Source organism: Elephas maximus, chromosome 8 (assembly GCF_024166365.1).
Source record: "Elephas maximus indicus isolate mEleMax1 chromosome 8, mEleMax1 primary haplotype, whole genome shotgun sequence".
Taxonomy (NCBI): Eukaryota; Metazoa; Chordata; class Mammalia; order Proboscidea; family Elephantidae; genus Elephas; species Elephas maximus.
Window position 1 is genome coordinate 75,386,576 of NC_064826.1, and position 26,034 is coordinate 75,412,609.

General features: G+C 36.5%; 1 protein-coding gene across 11 annotated transcripts in view; it reads right to left on the reverse strand.

Annotated features, from left to right (window-relative positions):
• Positions 1-26,034, reverse strand: part of DGKB (diacylglycerol kinase beta) — a 795,246-nt gene that overhangs the window by 490,941 nt on the left and 278,271 nt on the right. For 5 of the 11 annotated variants that reach the window (XR_007518417.1, XM_049893502.1, XM_049893507.1 and 2 more), the window contains one exon: positions 17,300-17,350. The exons of 2 other annotated variants lie outside the window; for them this stretch is intronic. Coding sequence is in view for 8 of the 9 variants with exons in the window: in XM_049893502.1 (XP_049749459.1) it covers positions 17,300-17,350 (51 nt within the window). In the remaining variant the exon portion in view is untranslated. Of the gene's footprint in view, positions 1-13,259; positions 13,296-17,299; positions 17,351-26,034 lie in introns of all 11 variants that reach the window. 4 more of the 11 variants (XM_049893506.1, XM_049893509.1, XM_049893505.1 and 1 more) reach the window with 2 other exon arrangements.

The window sequence follows — 26,034 nt, forward strand, 5'->3', positions numbered from 1 at the left end:
AAAAGCCTTTTATATTTCTCCATATTAGTGTCTAAAGCACATATCAAAACTAAAATATCCCAAACTATTTTTTTTTTTTTTTTAATTCCTGCTCACATCTCTTCAGAATAAATTCTAATTAGGACTATTATTCACCCTTGCCATCAGTGCCCAGTTTAAACCACCATCATCTAGGTTATTTTTGACTAAGTTATTGCATCATCACCTAACAGCAATATGTGTCCATCATTATCTCTGTAAAGTCAACTGTTCATGCAACAACCACAGCAATATGATAAATGGTTCCAATCTCATTCAGACAAAAATTCAAAGTCCTTTCCAAGACCTACAAGGACCAACAAAGTCTGGTGCCATTATCCTTCTGACCTCATCTATTATCATACTCATCCGTTTCGCTCCATTACTCTTGCACCAGCCTCCTCATTGTTCCTTGATCATAACTATGCTCTGAATCAACATTTTTTCAATCACTCTGCAGTCTGCTGGAACACTTTCTCCAATATATTTGTCAGGCTTGCTCCTCAATTACTTCAGGCCCCTGATTAAATGTTAGAGAGGCTTCTCTATTCCCTTTAGCCTCTTCTGTAAATTAATATTATTTACTATTACCTGAAATGTTATCTGATTCATTTGTTTATTGCTGGTCTCCCCCACTGTAATGTAAACTAACTGCTCAACTTTCAATCCCAGATCAATGCCTGAATGAAGTCAGTATTAACGAATGAATCTTAACATTACAAAACCATTTTTTTTTTTTTAAATGCTTGCAGTGTTGTGTTGAGAAGGATTCATGGACTCAGTCTAGGCTCAGCAGAAAAAAAAAAAAATTGCCATGACTGATTAGCAATGTCTGCCATGGGTGCTACAGAGGAAAGTACATTGAATGCTATATATTTTCTATCACTGATTCAGATATACACTTCCTATATACGAAGGAGCTCTGGTGACATACCGGTTCAGAGTAAGAGCTCAGCTGCTAACCAGAAGGTCAGCAGTTCAAATCCACCAGCCACTCCTTGGAAACCCTATGGGACAGTTCTACTCTGTCCTATAGGGTTGCTATGAGTTGGAATCAACTCGACAGTTTTTTTTTTTTTTTTTTTTAAATATATAAATATATATATATACGGAGTCCTGGTGGCACAACAGAAACCCTGGTGGCACAGTGGTTAAGAGCTATGGCTGCTAACCAAAAGGTTGGTAGTTCGAATCCACCAGGTGCTCCTTGGAAACTCTACTCCATCCTATAGAGTCACTATGAGTTGGAAAAATTGACTTGATGGCAACGGTTTTGGTTTTTGGGTTGGGTGGCACAGTGGTTAAGTGCTAAGTCTCTAACCAAAAGGTCAGTGGTTCAAACTCACCAGCCACATCACAGGGGAAAGATGTTCCAATCTGCTTCTGTAATGATTTCAGCCTTGCAAATCCCCTGGTGTAGTTCCACTCTGTCCTACAGGTTCACTATAATTGGAATCAACTCGATGCACACAATAGGCTCTATATTTTCTTGTCTAGGGTATATTTTTAGTTTCTGGTTTTTATAATGATACTTTTAAGTAGCCTTAAAAGTAAACTTTTTTTTTTTTTTAAATGTATCAAAGGCGGATGGATTATAAAGCTTCTCTGGCCAAAATAAATGTTAATCAGTATAATTCATTTACCTTGCAATTTCACGATGCAAAAACTTGTTTTGTGTGAGACTGAAAATAGAAGGCATAATAGGGCTCCTCAAATTCAAACTCTCTGGAAAATGATCTGCTTTCATAAAAGTGTAATTTCTGGCAAAAATATTGATATTTTAAAATAAAGCTCCAAATTTCCTAGAACGCAAATTAAAATTTTGTCCAAAGATAATTAATAGTATAATGCATAAAATGAGTGAATTATAGCATGAGATTTGGAGTCAGAAAACTTGAGTTGTATCTCATTTCGGCCACTGTGTATTCCAGGTCCTTAAGGAGCTTACTCTTTGGCAAAATGGAGGCAGTAATACCTACTTACAGAGTTGTGTAAGATTTAATCTTATGTAACATTGTGCCTGTATTAGAGTGCATGTGAAATAAATTAAAATTATAATTATAAATAATGTATAACATGTGGGGTTTTCATTTGGTTGCCCTTTAATATTACCATTATGCGAAGTATTTATTGTATTTCCAAATGCATGTATATCTCACTAGTTACAGGCATACATTTAAATAAGTAAATTCAATGTTTACATTTGAAAACGCTTAGCTATGTTGGGAGGCTCTGGGTGGTGCAAATGCTTAAGTCCTGAACTACCAGCTGAAAGTTTGGTGGTTCAAACCCACCCAGAGTCAATCTGCTTCCAAAAGGTCAAAGCCATGAAAATTCTATGGAGCAGCTCCACTCTACACAGGTGCGGTCGCCTTGAGTCCAAACTGACATGACAGCAACAGCAACAGCTTGTATTGAGAACTCTAATATGCAATATTATTGGTGAGTATGGGAGGAATTTACTTCAGAGTTCTTACATGAAGGTAAATAAAACATGGTAGCAATATTTTGTAAAAATCTACAATGTGAAAGATGTATTTTGTTACAATTATTCTGTGAAACAATCTAATTATTTAACATTCAATTCTAAAGTGCTTCTATTAGAAGAATTAAATAAAATTTAAGTTGGTTAGTCATATTGGAATTACATATTTATGACCAAATTATTCACATAGTCATTTAATATGGGAAATTTAAAATATCTAAGTTTATGTCTATAAAGTGATACAATCAATTGCATGTGATAGTTAATTTTATGTGTCAACTTGGCTAGGTTATAGTAGTCAGTTGTTTGGTCAAACACCAGTCTAGATGCTCTTAGGAAATAGCTACATGCCGATTAAATCAGTTGGCCTAAGTTAAGCAGATTGCCCCCCATAATTGGGTCTCACCCAATCCGTTTAAGGCCTTCAGAGCAAAAAGGGAGTTTTCTCTAGGACGTGTTTTGTCTCCAGACTATAAATAGACATCTTGCCAGCAGTCCTCCACTCTTCTTTTCCTGTCGGTTGACTTACAGATTTTGGGACACAAGACTGCAGGTACCTTCAGCATGTTGCCTGACCTTCACGTTTAAGACTTTGCAGCCCCCACAATTACATGAGCCAAATGCTTAAAAAAAAAACAGAAAACAAAAAACACTGTCCTCTGTGTGTATATATCAATCTACCTTACCAGTCCTGTTTCTCTAGAGAATCCTGACTAAGATGTAACATCTAGAATTTTACATTTTTATTCTAGGCTGTGCACATAGGTTAGGGAAATTTCAGCATGGTAAGAACCTCCCATAGCCAACAGCAACTGATTAAGTGGGCTCACATCTCTCTAGGAAATCATCTTCCTGACTAAGCTGTGGCATACACTAAAGGAATGCTTTAAAATAAGAAGATATTAAAAATAATTACATGTATATGTCACTTAACGTCTGCGATGAATTCTGTGAAATAGGACATTTTGTGACTTGGACATTGTGTGAACACCATATTATGGATGAAGGTCCTTTAAGGCATTCACTTCCAAAATAAAGTTTCATCCATATTAAAAATTTGCTGGGGCAAATAACCTTCTTGTACAATTAATTTACCTAAAGCTTCTAAAAATTCTGCTGCTGCCTTCACATCAGCACTCACAGGCTCACTACTCACTTTCGTATTAACCAGTGAAAAACATTGTTTGAAGTGCTTAAATCACCCAGAGATAGCATGAAACTCGATCTGTAGTCTGGTCCTGCTTTTTCTTTAAGCATCTCTAACAAGCTTCGTGCCTTAGTCGTGACTCTCAACATGCGGAGAGGGATTCTCTTTTGTGTTTGGTCCTCAATCCACGTCATCAGCAATTTCTCCATATCGGATATAGGCCCCACTCACATTTTTGTTAGCCTTGCAGCTTTCAGTGGAGCCTACCCTTTAACAGCTTAGAGAATACCTTCTTTGTTTTGGAGGATCATTGTGATTGCATAGTGTGGCATGCCTAAATCTGTAAAATCCCATTCTCCGATTGGGATTTCTGAACTCTATCATAACTTTATGGAACCACAGACGTATTAGGGGTCGGACATTGCCTGAAAGGCCATCAGGCAGCACACATGACTGTATAACTTTTAAAATCCTAAATTGAGTTTTTACTTGATTAGATTCTATTTTTGAAATCTAGGATTGTGAGAAAGAGGCATATAGCAAGGAAATAAAAAATTTCATTAATAGGTGCATCTGTATGCATATTTTCTTATAAAATCTATCTAATATTAAAATTGAAAATATTTGTTCAATACACACATGCCAAGAAACCCAAATAATTTCACTTTTTGAGGAAAAATGGCTAGTAGAATTTACTGAATTAATCAACCTGAAAATTTAGAACTAGGAGACACATAATATTTAAATTTTTTCCCAGGGCTTTCTTGTTATTGTATTCATTTGCTTCATGTTTATTTCTAAATCATTCATAAGTTCCCTTGAGACATTCCCTATATTTTATTAAAGCAGAAAAAATTAACAAGAGAGTAGGTGGATGTTGTTGTTGTTAGATTCCGTCGAGCTGGCTCCGACTCAGAGCGACCCTATGCACAACAGAACAAAACACTGCCCGGTCGTGTGCCATCCTTACACTCCTTGTTATGCTTGAGCCCATTGTTGCAGCCACTGTGTCAATCCACCTCGTTGAGGGTCCTTCTCTTTTCCACTGACCCAGTGTTTTGCCAAGCCTGATGTCCTTCTCCAGAGACTGATCCCTCCTGACAACATGTGCAAAGTATGTAAGACGCAGTCTCGCCATCCTTGCTTCTAAGGAGCATCCTCGTTGTACTTCTTCCAAGACAGATATATTCGTTCTTCTGGCAGTCCATAGTACAGTCAATATTCTTCACCAACACCACAATTCAAAGGCATCAATTCTTCTTCGGTCTTCCTTATTCACTGTCCAACTTTCACATGCATATGATGCAATTGAAAATACCATGGTCAGGCACACCTTAGTCTTCAAGGTGACATCTTTGCTCTTCAACACTTTAAAGAGGTCCTTTGCAGCTGATTTACCCAATGCAGTGCATCTTTTGATTTGTTGACTGCTGCTTCCATGGCTGTTGATGGTGGATCCAAGTAAAAAGAAATCCTTGACACCTTCAATCTTTTCTCCATTTATCATGATGTTGCTCATTTGTCCAGTTATGAGGATTTTTGTTTTATTTATGTTGAGGTCCAATCCATACTGAAGGCTGTGGTCTTCGATCTTCATTAGTAAGTGCTTCAAGTCCTCTTCGCTTTCAGAAAGCAAGGTTGTGTCATCTGCATAACGCAGGTTGTTAATGAGTCTTCTTCCAAAGCTGATGCCCCATTCTTCTTCATGTAGTCCAGCTTCTTGGATTATTTGCTCAGCATACAGATTGAATAGGTATGGTGAATGAATACAACCCTGGCACACACCTTTCCTAACTTTGAACCAGTCAGTATCCCCTTGTTTTGTCCGAACAACTACCTCTTGATCTATGTAAAGGTTCCTCATGAGCACAATTAAGTGTTCTGGAACCATTCTTCACAACATTATCCATAGTTTGTTATGATCCACACAGTCGAATGCCTTTGCATAGTCAATAAAACACAAGTAAACATTCTTCTGGTATTCTCTGCTTTCAGCCAGGATCCATCTGACATCAGCAATGATATCCCTGGTTCCACGTTCTCTTCTGAAACTGGCCTGAATTTCTGGCAGTTCCCTGTCGATATACTGCTGCAGCCGTTTTTGAATGATCTTCAGCAAAATTTTGCTTCCGTGTGATATTAATGATATTGTTCTATAATTTCCATATTTGGTTGGATCACTTTTCTTGGGAATAGGCATAAATATAGATCTCTTCCAGTCAATTGGCCAGGAAGCTGTCTTGCATATTTCTTGGCATAGATGAGTGAGCACCTCCAGCGCTGCATCTGTTTGTTGAAACATCTCAATTAATATTCCTTCAATTCCTGGAGCCTTGTTTTTTGCCAATGCCTTCAGAGCAGCTTGGACTTCTTCCTTCAGTACCATCGGTTCCTGATCATGTGCTACTTCTTCAATTGGCTGAACATCAACTAATTCTTTTTTTTTTTTTTTTAATTAACTTTTATTAAGCTTCAAGTGAACATTTACAAATCCAATCAGTCTGTCACATGTAAGTTTACATACATCTTACTCCCTTCTCCCACTTGCTCTCCCCCTATTGAGTCAGCCCTTTCAGTCTCTCGTTTCGTGCCAATTTTGCCATCTTCCCTCTCTATCTATCTTCCCATCCCCCCTCCAGTCAAGAGTTGCCAACACACTCTCCAGTGTCCACCTGATTTAATTAGCTCACTCTTCATCAGCATCTCTCTTCCCGCCGCTGACCAGTCCCTTTCAGGTCTGATGAGTTGTCTTCGGGGATGGTTCCTGTCCTGTGCCAACAGAAGGTCTGGGGACCATTGCCGCCGGGATTCCTCTAGTCGCAGTCAGACCATTAAGTATGGTCTTTTTATGAGAATTTGGGGTCTGCATCCCACTGATCTCCTGCTCCCTCAGGAGTTCTCTGTTGTGCTCCCTGACAAGGCAGTCATCAATTCCTTCCATCTTCTTTTGATACTTCCCACATCATTTAATATTTTCCCCATAGAATCCTTCACTATTGCAACTTGAGGCTTGAATTTTTTCTTCAGTTCTTTCAGCTTGAGAAACACCAAGCGTGTTCTTCCTTTTTGGTTTTGATTTCACATGTCATTATAATACTTCACTTTGTCTTCTCGAGCCGCCCTTTGAAATCTTCTGTTCAGTTCTTTTACTTCATCAATTCTTCCTTTTGCTTTAGCTGCTCGACGTTCAAGAGCAAGTTACAGCATCTACTCCGACATTCCTCTTGGTCTTTTCTTTCTTTCCTGTCTTTTCAATGACCTCTTTCTTTCTTCATGTATGATGTCCTTGATGTCATTCCACAACTCGTCTGGTCTTCGGTCACCAGTGCTCAATGGGTCAAATGTATTCTTCAGATGGTCTCTAAATTCAGATGGGATATACTTAAGGTCATATTTTGGCTCTCATGGACTTGCTCTGATGTTCTTCAGTTTCAGCTTGAACTTGCATATGAGCAATTGATGGTCTGTTCCACAGTCGGCTCCTGGCCTTGTTCTGACTGATGATATGGAGCTTTTCCATCATCTTTTTCCACAGATGTAGTCTATTTGATTTCTGTGTGCTCCTTCTGGTGAGGTCCATGTGTATAAAAAATAGTCGCCGTTTATGTTGATGAAAGAAGGTATTTGCAATGAAGAAGCTGTTGGTCTTGCAAAATCCTATCATTCAATATCTAGCATTGTTTCTGTCACCAAGGCCGTATTTTCCACATACTGATCCTTCTTGTTTCCAACTTTCACATTAAAATCACCAGGAATTATCAATGCATCTTGATCGCATGTTCGATCAATTTCAGACTGCAGCAGCTGATAAAAATTTTCTATTTCTTCATCTTTGGCCCTGGTGGTTGATGCGTATATTTGAATAATAGTCATATTAACTCGTCTTCCTTGTAGGCGTGTGGATATTATCCTATCACTGACAGTGTTGTACTTCAGGGTAGATCTTGAAATGTCCTTTTTGATGATGAATGCAACACCATTCCTCTTCAAGTTGTCATTCCCAGCATAGTAGACCATAGATTGTCTGATTCAAAATGGCCAATACCAGTCCATTTCAGTTCACTAATGCCTAGGTTATCGATGTTTATGCGTTCCATTTCATTTTTGATGATTTCTAATTGTCCTAAATTCGTACTTCGTACATTCCAGGTTCCAATTATTAACGGATTATTAACATGTCTGTCAGTTTGTTGTACTGTCGTGGGCTTGAGTGTTGCTGTGATGTTGGAAGCTATGCCACCGGTATTCAGATACTGGCAAGGTCACCCTTGGAGGACAGGTTTCAACTGAGCTTCCAGATTAAGACAGACTAGGAAGAAGGACCCGACAGTCTACTTCTGAAAAGTATTAGCCAGTGAAAACCTTACGAACAGCAGCGGAACATTGTCTGATATAGTGCTGGAAGATGAGCCCCCAGGTTGGAAGGCACTCAAAAGATGACTGGGGAAGAGCTGCCTCCTCAAAGTAGAGTTGACCTTAATGACGTGGATGGAGTAAAGCTTTCGGGACCTTCATCTGCTGATGCGGCACGACTCATAGTGAGAAGAAACAGCTGCAAACATCCATTAATAATCGGAACCTGGAATGTAGGAAATATGAATCCAGTAGGTGGATAAAAAAAAATACGGTTGCTATTTTCCACTGAGAAAATCTTTACTTCTTTCCTTTAGGAGAGAGAGGGAAGGGAAACAGCTGTATCCTTGGAAAATCTGCTGTCCACAACAATTTCCCTAGCTTATGTTTAGGGCGGAAACCTTGGTAGCATAGTGGCTAACTGCTATGGCTGCTAACCAAGAGGTCAGCAGTTCAAATCTGCCAGGTGTTCCTTAGAAACTCTATGGGGCAGTTCTACTCTGTCCTATAGGGTCACTACGGGTCGGAATCGACTCGACGGAAGTGGGTTTGGTAGCGCAGTAGTTAAGAGTTTAGGCTGCTAACCAAAATGTCAGCAGTTTGAATCCACCAGCCATTCCTTGGAAACCCTACTCTGTCTTATAGTGTCACTATGAGTCAGAATCGACTCACTGGCAATGGGTTTTTGTTTGTTTGTTTGTTTACAGTTGTAAAGTTCTAGTCTGTCCGAGAGGATCATCATGAGTAGGAATCAATAGCAAGGGGTTTGGCTGGTTTGGGTTTGGCAGAGCTCTATGATATTTAAGAAAATTAATGCCAATACTGAAGTTACTGAAAAGGTTCAGGAAAAGCCCACCAAACTGATTTTGCATCATTATTCAGGATAAAATTATTCTCTGGTAACAGGGGGCACTGTTTACCACTTCACCTTTAGTCTCTAAGTTTTTGGGTTCTACACCACAAAACAAATTACTTTGTGATAATTAAGGCACACTTCTTTCAGCCAGGCAAATTATTCTAGATATAAAAAGACTCAGAAAGTTATTGTTTTAATCAACAGAAATTATTCAAACACTGTGAACAGCTACTTTCACAAAAAAGCTTGAAAGATTATAGAATATGTAACTACAAAATATAAAATGCATTTGTTGATATTTCAGCATTTTCAAATATCAACCATTGTGTTTGCTATGCAGAGATTTTAAATAGAGAATTCAGCGTTTTGTGATCCTTACACTCCACAAATAGCACAACAGATCTTAACTGGGGAATATATTGTATTAGAATTCCAAAATAATAATTATCATAATGAACAAAGAAGAAAAGCACAAAGACCATCCACAGAAAACAGAAAGATGAAATAAAAGGACCTCACTTTAAATATGTGCTCTAAAAAAGAAGTCTTCTATATTATTCTGATTCTCAGAGGTAGAGTATTTATACATCACTGAAAACTGCTTTTATAAAAGAGATGTTTACCACAATGCTTAAGCCTACTGTTATAGATCACTTGCAAACTACAAGCAGCAAGTGGTGATTACCCCAGGCACAGGATTTTCTTCTTTCTGTCCGATCTCAGCATGAGAGACAGGCAGCAGCAAAGCATCTTGATTGGTACAAAGGCACAAAGGTGAGTGCTTTGCTATCTACAGCACCCTTCACTGGAATATTGGAGTTTTCCTTCTCTGCTACTACCTGACTTGCCTGAGGGAGACTTAGCCCTTCCTGGCTAAGCTTGGAGAGCTTGGCTACAAGAATTTCCCAGAAACCTAGAATTTTAACCCAAGGTAACACATATATATTTACAGTATTGAAGATCTCCCTGAAGCAGAAGTGTCACCTCACTTACTGGGACTTACAAAGGTTAAAAGCTCTGAGAAACCAATTTACAGATAGATGCAATGCTGCATCTTTGGCAGCTGTAGGCTTACTGTAAGGAGCCCTGGCGGTGCAGTGGTTAAGCACTCGGCTGTTAACCGAGAGGTTGACGGTTCAAACCCACCAGCCTTTTTGCAGAAGAAAGAATGGTAGTCTGCTTCCATAAACATTTTTAGCCTTGGAAGCCCTATGAGGCAGTTCTACTCTGTCCTGTAGGGTCACTCAGTATGAGTTGGAATTGACTCAGTGGCAATGGGCTTTCTTTTTGGACTTACTGTGGGATTTGAACATTTTACTGGTGAGGGAAACAAATGACTTTCACAAATCCCAAAGCTTCTAAATTGACTAGGAATCCTTGGAAGTTGCAGCAAAATTTATTACTGCTGAGTAGCAAACTAGTCTCGATAGTTTTTTTTTTTTTTTTAACAAAGTTTTAAAACACAAATGATTACTATAAAGTGTAAAATTTTCATAATTTAAATTTAGTTAAATAAGTGCATATTTAAAAGACAAATAAAAATAACTTTGGACAATGGAAAAGTAGGAGCTTGAAGGCCAAATTCTAGCTTTGTCTCTTATTTGTTGTGTAGATTTGGCAAGTTATATAACATCTCTAAGTCATCTTTTATTTCACTTATAAAACAGGAAGGTTCCATGTGATGATTACTTGAGAAAAGGTAGATAGAAGTTCTGGCATAAAACAGGCATTCAGCAAATGGCAATAATTTTTTAACTATAAATAATTAAAATTGTTATATTTTATTACTAGGTAAAGTGTAGATATACAGCTTAGGTAGTAGTAGTAAATGGGTGCTGTAAAAAAGTGCTTTATTCACCTATGTCTACAAGGTAGCAAAACTGGGGGATAATCACTGTGATGATTTGGGTGGGGTTTCTGAGAGGGGATAACGGGCAGGTGCTAAGTAGAAAACACGAAACATCACCCTAAAAGTACATGGTGGTGCTACTCACTCTGTATACTTGAAGGCACAATCTGCAATTTGATCCACAGGTTCTGGCACAAGTCACACATGACACGTGTATTTTCTCCTGTGGTAATTTCACACTTGTATAAATGACCTGCAAGATTTATGCTCAAGAAATCCTGATTGGAAGGAATAAATTTTAGGGAAGAGAATGCCTACACCAAAATAATTTAATTTTGGCTGCATACTACCAAATGGCAGTACCACTATAAAATAATTTTTAAATTCTATTTTAAAATAATAAAATTTTAAATGGTATTTAAAAATAATTATTTATAAAAAGAAGCCTTGTAACCAACCTCAAATGTATTCCCACTCCATTCCATTTGTAAATAATACTTGACCAATGTCGATAGTAAACTGAAATCTACAAGCTAGGGCAAGCTGTCTTGTATGCTCAAATTAATCTCTTTCTGCCAGTTGAGCTGACTCCACGTATATCTGTATGGAAACCCTGGTGGCGCAGTAGTTAAGTGCTACGACTGCTAAACAAAGGGTCGGCAGTTTGAATCTACCAGGTGCTCCTTGGAAACTCTATGGAGAAGTTCTACTCTGTCCTATAGGGTTGCTATGAGTTGGACTCGACTCAACTCAACAGCAATGGGTTTGGTTTTGGTTTATACATATATAAAATCAGGAGTCCTAGCAAAGGTTCAAAACCACCCAGAGGCACCTTGGAACACAGGCACAGCAACCTACTTCTGAAAGATCACAGCCTTGAAAATCCTATGGAGCACAATTCTAGTCTGATACACATGGAGACACCACGAGTTGCAATCAACTTGATGGCAACTGGCTTGTTTTTTAATTTATATATTGGACAAGTTAGGTTTGGACACAATTGTAAAAACTTTTGGACTAAATAATAAATTAGGAGTGTTTTTACACTTAAGTTGCTTCATAGATGTCCTTGAGTTCTGTTACACTTTAATTGAAACTGAAAATCATGAGTAATATGAGTATGATTTATGCTAGGAAAAATATATGCCCTGTTCAATTACTGGAACTGTCCTAAAAAAAAGCCCTTGATCCTACCTCAAAAGGGCTGGCAGTGAATGTACATTTACATATTTCAAGTAAAATGTTTAAGGATGTATATATCTTTCTATATGCCCCCAATATACACACACTGTAACAAAATTTTTCAATTAAGCAAGGAAAAACGTCCTGATGGTGAAAAAAGGATTCTTGTCTGAGTGTGTGTGTGTGTGTGTGCATATATGTGTGTATGTGTTCAAAGAGAAAACTTAAAATCTCAAATGCATAGCTTACACTCACTTGTTGGACTATAATAGGGGAAAACAGAGCACACACAAAAACCTGAAGACATTAGATTACTTCTCTTAAACTTACATGTACATTCTTCATACTGTTGTGTCTTAAGGATGAAATTTAACATCTCTATTTTATAATAATTTTGATAGTTACAATATCAAATGACTTAAAGTATAAAAAAGCAGCTTAATATTTCTTAGTCTAGAAACGTATTTCAAGCATATTTCCAATATATTTTAAAGTAAATCTCTAGTTATAAAGCTTTTTTTTTTTAAAAAATTCAATGAGGCCATTTGTATAGATTAGTTTTTTTGAAGAGAGGTTTACACATTTGTGCAATTATATTACCCTTTAAATAAATCCATACCCTCATGTACTAATCAGATATCATAACAATATTTTTCCCCCACAAGGAGAATCAAACTGTAACTTTTGGGCATTTTCTTTAGAGATAATAACAATTGAATAAGATAGTATCACAGAACAATATAAAAATTTTGTTTCATTAATGCCAAGGTAAAGCTGACACTGTACTGAAAATAAATGCTGTGGCAATGCCTACATTTATTTTCAAAATAAAAGTCATTTATCCTGTGACTATATTTTATTCCCATGACTCCCCATACAATGTCATGTGCTAATAAAAAGACTGATGCAGCTGTACTCTTTTTAAAGTGACGGGTACTTTAAAATAAGCAGGAATGTCTCAACATACTATGAATGAAAGCTACCTTTTGCTGGCTTAAAGAATTGAATTGTTTTGGATTTTCTGGAACATATTTACATTTTAACATTAGAAATAAGAAAAACAGCATTTTTTTATACACTGGCCAAAATTCTTTGAAATTAACTTTTATTTTTCACTGTATACTTTGTGTTACATAACTTCCTGTTTTTCTAGCCTTTTTACAGATGAAAATTGGAAATGTTTCAAGTCTGAACATCTAAATACCCCACTTCAGAATATGAGAAAAAACAAAATACGAAAATTAACATTAGTAGGTCACTGAGCCAACCCAAAATGTTCTTTATAAAAACTGCTTTTTTTAAATATATATATATATGATGTATAATGACCTATAATTGCAAGTGTGAAAACCTTTTTTTGCTTACGCACCTCAGGAACTGAAACTCCTGAAGTGGGCAGAGTCTGCTGAAAAAGAGAAGTTCATATTAAAGCTGAAAAAAAATCAAGCTGGAAAAAAAATCACCAATGAAGTTTTTAGATCACTATATTTCTTTGAAAGAAACAGACAAATCACAAACACATTTCTTTGGTATAATTTTTCTTCTTATTTGCATTGCTTAAAAGAATATCTATCTTTTCACAAAATAAGAAATACTTTCATGCAGAGTAGGTTAGGTGGTGGAATTACTTTTCCAAAACAGTTTCATCTATTTAAAGTACCCTGATCAACACCCTTGGTCAGTCACAGAATTCTTTACAATAGTGATATATTACATTAGCATTTTAGAAGAATTCATCTCCAAGTTGCACTATCCTTCATACACCCCCCCCACCACCATGTTGCCATGGAGTTGATTCCGAGTCATAGAAATGCTACAGGACAGAGTGAAACTGCCCCATAGAGTTTTCTAGGCTATAATCTTTATGGGAGCAGATCACCAGGTCTTTCTCCCGTGCTTCATAAATCATCCCCGCTAAATTTTTTTCATTTGTTTCTTTACCAAGTCCACTATCCCACTTTCCAGTCCAACTATCATTACTTTCTAAAAATATTCAGTGTATTTTTGATGTAGACATAGCTTATGATGTTATCTGGTGATATCCTGAAAATAAGGAAAAATATTCAATTAATATGAGTAAAAAATAAAAACATAAATATGTAGCAAAATTTTACTTGAAAGTAATGATTAAAAAATAATAATAAAAGATGAACTCCAATAAACTAAAGCTGGTCTTCATGATAGTTCTTCATAGATCATTATTCACATGCCTCAATGCTGAAAAGTTGTGTGGCAAGATAATGCTTTTCAAATGATACTGTTTTGGATTGAATTTTCCCCACCGAAAAAAAATATGTAGAAGTCCTAATCCTTTACCTGTAAATATGACCTCGTTTAGGTAAATGGGGTTTTTCTTTTGTTATCATTTGGGTCAAACAAGGTCAAACAGGAGTAGGGTAGGTCCTAATATTAATTCTTCCTGAGTAGTGGTTTATAAAAAGGAAGTGACACATAGGGGGAATATAGATGTCATGTGACTATGGAGGCAAGTGAATCTATAAGCAGCAAAGAAACATCAAGGATTGTCAGCAGCCACAAGAAACAAGGAGAGAGGCCCACAGAAGGAATTGACATGGCTGAGATACTGATTTGGACTTTTAGTCTCCAGAAATTTGAGAAAATAAGTTTGTCATCTTTAAAGTCACCCACTTTGTGGTATTTTGTTATGACAGACCAAGGAAACTAAGGCATTAACTAAGACAATAACCAATGCTCTTCCCTAAGGATCTCTATTATCCACACCACTTCCTTCTGGGTCATCCGTTGATACTGGAAAGGTGTTTTGTTTTTGTTTTTTGTCTTTTTTTTTTTTTAATGGCAGGAACAGAAAAAAAGGCTACCGAATTCCAAAGTCTGCACCCTATGGGACTTAGAAGATACAACATAAATTTGGAAGAATACTTGACAAATCACATAGAATACTAGATAAAGATTCCCCAATGGCAGGGGAAGTAGGAAAGTTAGATGCAAAACTAGGAATTCTTAGACATTTGTGTGTCCCTGAAAACGGGGGTACGGGGTCAGTATGTTTCAGTTTCCTTACCAGGAACAAACTATGTGAGGGAGATTCCCAAGACAGAGAAATATGAGTGCAAGATTATTTACTTCTTTCCCCAGTAGAGCTACAAGGAGGCATCAAGATTGAAAATAATAAAAGGCTATATCTGTGGAAGATGAGGTAGCAGACAGTCTCACAGCTGCTCAGCATGGAGATGGTCTAGAAGAATCCAAAGCACTCAAAAGTGGCACAAAAGGAAAAGACTTCTAGGACAACCCTAAAGAAAAAATTAAGGCACCTAGGAATACAAATTTATATAGCAGACAGTTCCATAATATAAGTAGACAATACTGCAGCTCCAGATTCCTAGACACAAGAAATCATTAAGTCTAGGAGGATAACTTTGGTTAAATGTCTTGTTGACAGGGGAATCCTATAGAAATAACTGCTGTCATTTCTAAGATGTACTAACAATGGATTTGGTAGTGCTTTCTTGGGAAGCTTCCTGATTTTAGTAATATTCTTGACTTCTGAGTCCAAGTCAGTATATGTAACACCTGGGACAATAGGTGGTGAGCAAAATGTTTGTGCTAGCTTCAATCTGTGCCAGCTCAAAGCTGTTTTTCAGCTACTATGTTTTTTATGAATTCCAGGTTGATGGCATAAGGTCTAAGTAAATATCGCAAGGCATGGATGTAGTCTTTCTTCCATCTTCATTATAATACATAAATGTTTGCTTCCTTCAAGGTGTCTTAACCCATGGTTGCTTATTCTGTCTTATGCCATGGACCCAGGAAACTCTGAGGCTCTCAAGAAATCAAGTTAAGATGTTCACCAGACAGCCCCCAGGGCATGAGTTAAAGATATCTTTTACCATGTCAAGAGCCTATGCCCACTGTACATATGTCTGTATAGAGCAAGAGCAAGACATTGGAAAGTCAATAAAGAAACGACAGTTATCAAAAATTGTTCAGAATATCAACCAAATGGAATGTCAAATGGATACTGGTACATGCCTGCCCCACCCTAAATAAATAAATAAATAAAGCTACAAGATACTTTTGGGATAATTACATGTAAATAGGGACAGAACAATGATTAATATTATGAAATTACAGCTAAATTTGTTAGGTGTGATAATAGTATTGTCATTATGTAGAAAATTATCCTTAATCTTAGAAGAGGCCTGTTAAGGTATTTAAAGGTGGATTTTAATACCACCTGTAATTTACTTTCAAAGAGTTAAACTTAATAATATATATATATGTATATGTATATATACACACACGTATATATAATATATATACATGTGTATATATATATACACACACACACATATATATATAATGTATGTATGTACACACATATATATGTTGTATATGAAACCAAGCCCATTGATTCCAACTCAAAGTGACCTTATATGGCAGAGTAGAACTGCCCCATAGGGTTTCCAAGGAGTGGCTGGTGGATTCGGACTGCTGACCTTTTGGCCACTAGGGCTCCATATGTTGTATATAGGGGTGTGTGTGTGTGTGTGTGTGTGTGTGTGTATACACACACATACATATATATATATATATACACCTGTGCATACACAAAAATATATACCCACTCCTAGTTTTTTAGTTAATGGAGTAATAAGGTTCCAAAGACCAGCTCATTACGCAAAACTCAGTGTTATGTAAAAATGGAGAATAACCACATCACAAAATGGAAGATGATGACATCAGTACATAACTGCCAAATTACATCATTACATAACTGCCAAACCACTGAGAATCATGGCCTAACCAAGTTGACACATAAACTTAGCTATCACAGCCACCATTGCTCTGACCTCACACCTCAATGTTTGTCACTGCCAGACGTACATCATTAATGTGCAAAATAGTCAGATAGCAGATTTTTATTATTGTTGTAAATGGAAAATGAGATGGTCGACAAGTGAGGAGTAAGTGTATACACATATGAAATGATGGAAATTTCTCCTGGATCTAGGTGAGAATATACTGGATTGATTGTACTGTGTTTGACAATTTTTATAATAAATTTTGGAAGAAAAATTGTTCTTCCTTTCTACCTTTTTTATTATTTTCTCTAATGTGTAAATAATATGCAAAAATACTTCCTCAATGAGAAAAATTACATATACGTATATTTGTTTCCCCCAGAGAAAATGATGAAGTCTCTAGAAGTTTGGGAAAGACAGCATAGGGCTGGGTGGGAGAGAAATAATAACCACTATTTTCACAGAGACTCAGAAATGTTCTTTTTAAAGAAGGAAATATAGGTAAGTTTGAAGTTTGCTAGGAAAGAAAGAGGAGCAGAAAGTCAGAGAGGGAACTTTTGAACATAAATGATAAACAAGAGGTTCTTTATAAAGCAAAGTTTCAAATGAGGCAGAAGCTCACATAGGCAGGTGTTAAAACACTTTTCCAAATCTGTTCCTGTTGAGTGAGTACCTAATGATGGAGAAAAAAAAAAAAAAAAAAACAGGTTATGGTTTGTACTCCTAGAAGTCTCAAAAGCAAAAACCTATAGGGACCAAGAAGGTAATACAAATGTGCAAAGCTGACCTATTGTCACAAAATGTGAAGGCTATGCCAAGTTGAACAATGCAAAGCCCATTTCAAGGTACCCTCCCTCCCAATAAAAAAGTAAGACACTGTAGGATGAAATTGAAGCTTGGCCTTACTAAATGACCTCTACTTCGCTACCACTTGTATAGAACATGGGTGTTTTATAGTTATGGGTGCTTGGAGGCTTCCTCTTTCTCAGGACAGTAGGAATACAGCTTATCTACTGAGTGAGTGAAGATGGCAAAGAGGTAGTAAGATGAAGAAAATCAGGAAACAGCAGAGATGTGGCACTATTCCCAGAGACTGTGAAAGCAGTTAACTAAGGATAAGCAACAGGTCAGGGAAGCTTGGGGCCTCATAAACATGTAACAAGAAAGCCACCTGGTTGATGACTTTCTACAGCAACACTCGGCTGTCTGAGAGCAATGCCACAAATTCTCTCCAAAAACAGTGGTGATAAAAACGACATACGTATGAGCTAACTGACAACAGTAACTTGAGAGGTTAGATAAGAAGCTCAGGGGGCAGTAAGTTTATGTTAATGGTGGAGGGACAATTTAAAGAAGGGTGAGAATGGTTGCACAACTAGAAGAATGTAATCAATGTCACTGCAGTGTTCATGCAGAAATTGTTGAATTGGTGTATGTTCTATCGAGTATATTTTCAACAACAACAATGAAAATAAATACTTTTTAAAAAGATGTATAGGCAAAAAGTGTATGCTAAATTAACATGCCCATCAGTAGCTTCTGAGTTAAAACAGGAAAAGTCTAGTGTCTAGATCAAAGAAAAAATAGCAACTTCTTATGTACCGTAATGTCTAAATATCAATAAAAGCAAAGTGTTTCAGTTTTTGAAAATTATGAGTGTATAATTGTAAATGCAATACATTTTTAATCAGAATTAATATAGGAACTGCATAGTTTTATTTAAGCAAATGTGAGATGTGACTAAAGCAATATGATAGATTTTATTTAATCAGTATCATTTTAATACTGAGTAGAATACACAGTTCAGACAATTAGTTTAAAAGATGCATTTTTCTTCAGGACACTTATTAAGTTCAACCTAATATCAAAGAATTCTTAAAAATCTTATTATTCTTAAATTTTAGGATATGCCTTGTCTTCAGATATTCTAACATGTAATCATTTTAAATTGACAATTTAATCCAAACTGTCATAGGACAAAGAAAAAATCTTTGGTGGAAATTATAGGAGGTTAACGCAGTTAAAATTATAACAAGAGCCCAGTGTTCACATTAAAAGGGTCATCAGTTATAACAAGGCTACAGTAAAAATTTAAGACTTATACCTTATATCTATATAAGCATGTCTATTTTTTAAATTGCTTTCATGTTTATTGTCTCATTCTATCCTCACACTAAACCAAAACACCCCACTTTTGAAATGTTGGTCTGGTTCCCCGAGTTCATCGGAATGACTCAACGATTGGTACGGACTGCAGCTGATGCATGAAAATAGGTTTAGAACGTGGAATTTTGAATAAGGTAAATATTGCTTCAGCCACTTGCACGATTTTTGATTTTATATAAAATTCTTTAATCTCTGTAAGGTTCATATTCCTCAAATGTACAATGAGCATAATAATTTTACTTATCCTTAGGATTAAAAGGATTATGCCTGGCATATTTTTGTTCTCAATAAATGTTAACCACTGTGTTAACTAGATACCCAAATGATAACCGTAATTTTCACTGCCTATTCAGAGCCCAGCCAGAAAGGACTGGTTGCACTTTCTTCATCTGAAACTATTTGTGTTACTAATAAAAAAAAAATAGAAATCAACAGATTTTTTTTTTTCGTAATGAAAATATCTATGTTGAGGCTATTAGAATAAAGGAGAGAAAGATGGAAAGATACAGAAAGAGAGAGAAATGATCAGAGAAAGCAATGTAGAAAAAAAGAGGGGGTGACAGGAGGGGCTAAAAAGAAGAGAGAAAGGACAAAGTCTTCACTGCTCTTTTGCCTCAATCCTAGTACTGCCCCTGCGTAACTCTGAGCAAAGAATACAACGAAACTGAGCAGGAGAAAGGCTGGAGCTGATATTTAGAGTGTGGCTTTGTTTTTTTGTTGTAACTGTGGCAAAATTCTTGAACATTAGACTCAACCATCTACAAAACATATTTCAAAATGAAACGTACATTCTTTTTTTTTGAAACATGCATTCTTAATAATTATTCCAGATTATATTTTTTAGAACTTCTAATTTACATACACAGAATTATTAGATATTGATTTGTAAGTGTGTGCATGGATGGGATCAAGTCTGCGTATGTTTGAGACAAGGGTCTCAGTGGAGTTAATAGTTTTAAAAGTAGCAACCCCCCAAAAAGGCCCAAATATAATAAATTAATACCTACTGAATCTTATGTTTATAAAGATAATCTATATTACTTCCCATTATGCCTACTTTCCATCAACAAAGATGTGTTAGTTCTAGAAATTTATCATTGTACACTTAGCGCTGATTTCTACAATACAAAAAATACTGTTTTGGAGGAAATGAAAGAATATTGATAATGATATTTAGAATTAAAGCATTAGGCTGCTTAGTTTTTTCTTTCAACATCCTTGGAAAAGACTATGAATTAAAAAAGAAAAAAAAAGTCTATAATGGAATTTATTCCCATCTCTTACCCCTCTAAATATCCACTCATCTCATGCCAAAGTATTTTCTAACCAGGTTAAAGTCCAATTCTGCACTCACGTTAGGGTAAGAGTCAATTGAGTTAAATTTTTACACTGACTGCCAGTCAACCTTATCATGAACTTTCATTATGTGCATGTAATTAATTGGGTCCAATGAACAATATCAAGACTGAGTTATAGACTCTTTTCCCCCGACCATATAATTAGAATATAATTACCCACAGGATATCAAAATGATGCAAAACCTTTCCTCTAAATGTGCCCTCATTAGGAAACAAGTCTCAATGTACATTTATTCAATCAGTGTGAATTAATTAAAATGTTACTGAAATAAAAGAGGGTAGCAATAAAGAGTATCTGACATCTATTAAGAGACTATCACTTGAGATCTGCATGTACAGTTTATATTTAAACCCATTTAGTTCAAGCATGAACTTTGCCATATAATGTAATGTACATCCAGTGTACTAGGGAATCTCAGTAGATGAATCAGTGCATCTTATCGTTTTGAAAAGAACCTAGTGTTTGATGGGTACAAAAGCTTAAAGAATCTAGGTAGGGCTCTAGAAGTCCCATTACTCCTGATGATTTCATAAAGACATTACATTTCACACTGAATATATTTGGTGGAAAAAAAATCATTTTTAACTTGAAGTATCCAGACAATTAGGTGTCCATCCCACAGCTATATGTTAAAAATCTGACATATTAGTTCTAACATGACTTAGGAGATAACAGTTGAAAAACTATTATTTTTTTAAAGAAAATAGCTTCAATCATTTAAACTAACTCAAGTTCTTTCAACAGCATATTTCTTCTTAAATAAAACACTCATATGCACCTAAGAATATATTTTTTAAAAAGATGCATACTATCTTATATCATATATTCAGATTATATTAAATATGATAAAAATAGTACATGCATAAAGTATCTAAGGGACATATGATGAATATCCCTCAAAAAGTTGCCAATTTACATAAAAACAGTCTACATAAGGCCTACTTGTCTTAGAATCTCTAGGACATGGTATATAGTCATAGTCAATAAAATTTTATTGAATAAATTAATAAATAACCCTTATACTAAGGGATAATCACCATTATTGAAGAACAGTGTCATGAAAAGTAACATAAAAATTTTAAGACCATAAAGTAATATTCAAAGTAAAATTTACACATATTTTCAAGCTTTCTATAAAAAAAAAAAAAAGTTTTTTTTTTCTTATGTTATCATATAATTCCTCAGAAATTTTCAGCTTTAAAAGGAGGTTTTATAACTTAGGTTTGGTAATCAAACTTTGACATTCATTCCTATAAATAGTCATGTACAGCTTTGTAACAATTCTGAATGAACAATAAGGTAAATTAGGCAATCTAGAAATTGCTACCTTAAAGATATTCTAGGAGCATAATCCAACCAGTTTTTAAATTACTGGGTTTTTTTCCCCTTAAGAAATTTTAACTCCATAAGATTTTATATATACATGGGGCCCTGGTGGTGTAAACAGTTAAGCACTCAGCTGCTGATAGAAATGGTGGTGGTTTGCACCCACCCAGCAGGTCCCAGGAGAAAGACCTGGTGAACTGTGTCTGTAAAGATTACAGCCAAGGAAACCCTGTAGGACAGTTCTACTCTGTTGTATGGAGTTGCTATGAGTCAGAACTGACTTAACAGCACCTAACAGTAACAATTATATGTGTGAATATATATATATACATTCTATATATTTTATACACATATATATAGTCACACACACACATTTCTCTATGCATGTTATATTTACAATCTGGTATATTGTTTCACTCAGCTATTAAATTGCTTTTGGTGGAAACCAAATTAAGAAATGAAAGAAAAGACATAATGGGCCCACTCTTGCTAAGTGAGGGGAGAAATTGTGTTATACAGGTTTGCTTTATTTTTAAGGGGAAAGTTTTTTTTCAGGAATTTCAGTAACAAAGACACTCAGCTGTAGCTGCTTGCCAAAAATATTGTGATTTGAGTAATATTGACTAAAATACTGCATTAAATAAGGGTAGTCATCACAAAAAGGGTCAAAAAATTCTACTCGATATCATACGAACATGTTTATGTTCCATTTCTAAGTAAAAATCAATTTTCACCTTCTGAGATACACTGAAAACAGTGAATATTCATCATCTCTTAGTCTACTACATTGCTTAAGCTGCCTCCAAAAAAAAAAAAAATAAGATTTTAAAATATAATTTAATTTCCAGAGGCAAACATCATGATTCCCCTAAGAAATCTAAAATGTTCCCTTTAACTCCTCTACTTACAATACATTTTATTTTACATGTTAGGCATTCCACAGTACCATCTATTGGATATTTTATATAACTACAACAAAATAACCATGGTAAGCTTTTCAAAATTTAGCAATAACTAGAAAACGCTTTAAGTATCACTCCAGAAACTAAATACAACGCTAAATGGACATCCACTAATATTACCTCATCACACACTTTAAACTTAATTGCATTACCTTATAACAATAAAATTCAACTATACTTAAGTTATTAATGATTTAAAAAAGAAACCCTATCATATGGGCATTAAAATTTTATTTGATATTTATGTCACTGTCTAAAGTATTTTTTCTTGGCTCCCTGCTGCCGCCCTTCTCTGAAGAATTATCCTTTGCTCTCAGGAGCAGGATCTCCCCAGAGCTGTGGTAGATGTCACAGCTAATGACTGACTGTTGTGAGTTAGGGAAGGCTAGCTCCCTTGAAGTTAGGAATAATTCTATGGTATGTGTTATGCCCCAGAATCCCAAGGTTCAGGCCAAGGCTAAACTCTACCTATAACCAGTTCCTTGCTCAGAGGTTGCCTCTTCTGGTTCCTCTCTCATTTACTGGTTTTTCCTGAAGAGCCCTCCCTGTTCCATAAATCACATACATCTAAATCCCTGTTTCATGCTCTGCTCCTTGGGAACCCTATTTAATAGGGTGCCTTATGTGATTTAGGGAAACCTTGGTGGCGTAGTGGTTAAGTGCTACAGCTGCTAACCAAGAGGCCAGCAGTTCAAATCCCCCAGGCACTCCTTGGAAACTCTATGGGGCAGTTCTACTCTGTCCTATAGGGTCGCTATGAGTCAGAATCGACTCGACGGCAGTGGGTTTGGTTTGGTTAGATATGTGATTTAGTACTTATGGCAAGAGCAGTTTACACCCATTTTGCAGAGCTTGTATGGGTCGAGGAGGAAGGAGGAGAGAGATTTGACACAGTGAGTATATCTTTAGACCTGCAGATACTTCTGGGTCCTTGAAGAGGCAGACAAAAATCAGACCCTTATACAAATACAGGAAATAGCACTGGGTAGAAGAATGAACAGCTCTTCCTCAGATAGGGGTTCTATGACAGATACAAAGTTCAGAGTGAGAACAGAGAAGGTAGATTGCTGGATTCAAATCATGACACTGCCAATTGCTACCTATAGTAAGTAAGCATGTTGGCTTATACCTTGCCTCCACTTCCTCATCTGTAAATTATGGATAATAATGGTTCTTTCTCTTAGGGATGCTGGGAGGATTCAATGAGTTAGTACCTACAAAGTGCCAAGAAAAGTTTTAGCAATTATGTCTGTGTAGGCCAGGTGCAGAAATGTGCATTAGTTCTTACTACATCACAGAGAAATAGAAATAGAGACTAAATAACTATTTGGTGGTGATAGAGTAAGTTTATCGTACTGTGGGGGCTTTTGTGTTGCTGTGATGCTAGAAGCTATGCCACCGCTATTCAGATGCCAGCAGGGTCACCCATGGAGGACAGGTTTCAGCTGAGCTTCCAGACTAAGACAGACTAGGAAGAAGGACCCGACAGTCTACTTCTGAAAAGCATTAGCCAGTGAAAACCTTATGAATAGCAGCAGAACATTGTCTGATATAGTGCTGGAAGATGAGTCCCCCAGGTTGGAAGGCACTCAAAAGATGACTGGGGAAGAGCTGCCTCCTCAAAGTGGAGCTGACCTTAATGATGTGGATGGAGTAAAGCTTTTGGGACCTTCATTTGCTGATGTGGCGCGACTCAAAATGAGAAGAAACAGATGCAAACGTCCATTAATAATTGGAACCTAGAATGTACGAAGTACAAATCTGGGAAAATCGGAAAATGAAATGGAGCACATAAACATCAATATCCTAGGCATTAGTGAGCTGAAATGGACTGGTATTATTGGCCATTTTGAATTGGACAATCATATAGTCTACAATGCTGGGAATGACAACTTGAAGAGGAATGGTGTTACATTCATCATCAAAAAGAATGTTTCAAGATCTATCCTGAAGTACAACCCTGTCAGTGATAGGATAATATCCACACGCCTACAAGGAAGACGAGTTAATAATGACTATTATTCAAATTCATGCACCAACCACTAGGGCCAAAGATGAAGAAATAGGAGATTTTTATCAGCTGCTGCAGTCTGAAATTGATTGAACATGCAATCAAGATGCATTGATAATTACTGGCGATTGGAATGCAAAAGTTGGAAACAAAGAAGAAGGATCAGTAGTTGGAAAGTATGGCCTTGGTGATAGAAACAATGCTAGAGATCGAATGATAGAATTTTGCAAGACCAACGACTTCTTCACTGCAAATACCTTCTTTCACCAACATAAACAGTGACTATACACATGGACCTCGCCAGATAGAACACACAGAAATCAAATTGACTACATCTGTGGAAAGAGATGATGGAAAAGCTCAATATCATCAGTCAGAAGAAGGTCAGGGGCTGACTGTGGAACAGACCATCAATTGCTCATATGCAAGTTCAAGCTGAAACTGAAGAAAATCAGAGCAAGTCCACGAGAGCCAAAATATGACCTTGAGTATATCCCACCTGAATTTAGAGACCATCTGAAGAATAGATTTGACGCACTGAACACTAGTGACCAAAGACCAGACGAGTTGTGGAATGACATCAAGGACATCATCAGTGAAGAAAGCAAAAGGTCACTGAAAAGACAGGAAAGAAAGAAAAGACCAAGAGGAATGTCAGAAGAGACTCTGAAATTTGCTCTTGAGCATCAAGCAGCTAAAGCAAAAGGAAGAGTTGATGAAGAAAAAGAACTGAAGATTTCAAAGGGCCTCTCGAGAACACAAAGTAAAGTATTATAATGACATGCAAAGAGCTGGAGATGGAAAACCAAAAGGGCAGAACACACTCACTGTTTCTCAAGCTGAAAGAACTGAAGAAAAAATTCAAGCCCCAAGTTGCAATAGTGAAGGATTCCATGGGGAAAATATTAAATGACGCAGGAAACATCAAAAGAAGATGGAAGGAATACACAGAGTCAGTCAAAAAGAATTAGTCGATATTCAACCATTTCAAGAGGTGGCATATGATCAGGAACCGATGGTACTGAAGGAAGAAGTCCAAGCTGCTCTGAAGGCATTGGCAAAAAACAAGGCTCCAGGAATTGATGGAATATTAATTGAGATGTTTCAACAAACAGATACAGCGCTGGAGGTGCTCACTCATCTATGCCAAGAAATATGCAAGACAGCCTCTTGGCCAATTGACTGGAAGAGATCCACATTTATGCCTATTCCCAAGAAAGGTGATCCAAACGAATGTGGAAATTATAGAACAATATCATTAATATCACACGGAAGCAAAATTTTGCTGAAGATCATTCAAAAACAGCTGGAGCAGAATATTGACAGGGAACTGCCAGAAATTCAGGCCGGTTTCAGAAGAGGACGTGGAACCAGGGATATCGTTGCTGATGTCAGATGGATCCTGGGTGAAAGCAGAGAATACCAGAAGGATGTCTACCTGTGTTTTATTGACTATTCAAAGGCATGGATCGTAACAAATTATGGATAATGTTGCGAAGAATGGGAATTCCAGGACACTTAATTGTGCTCATG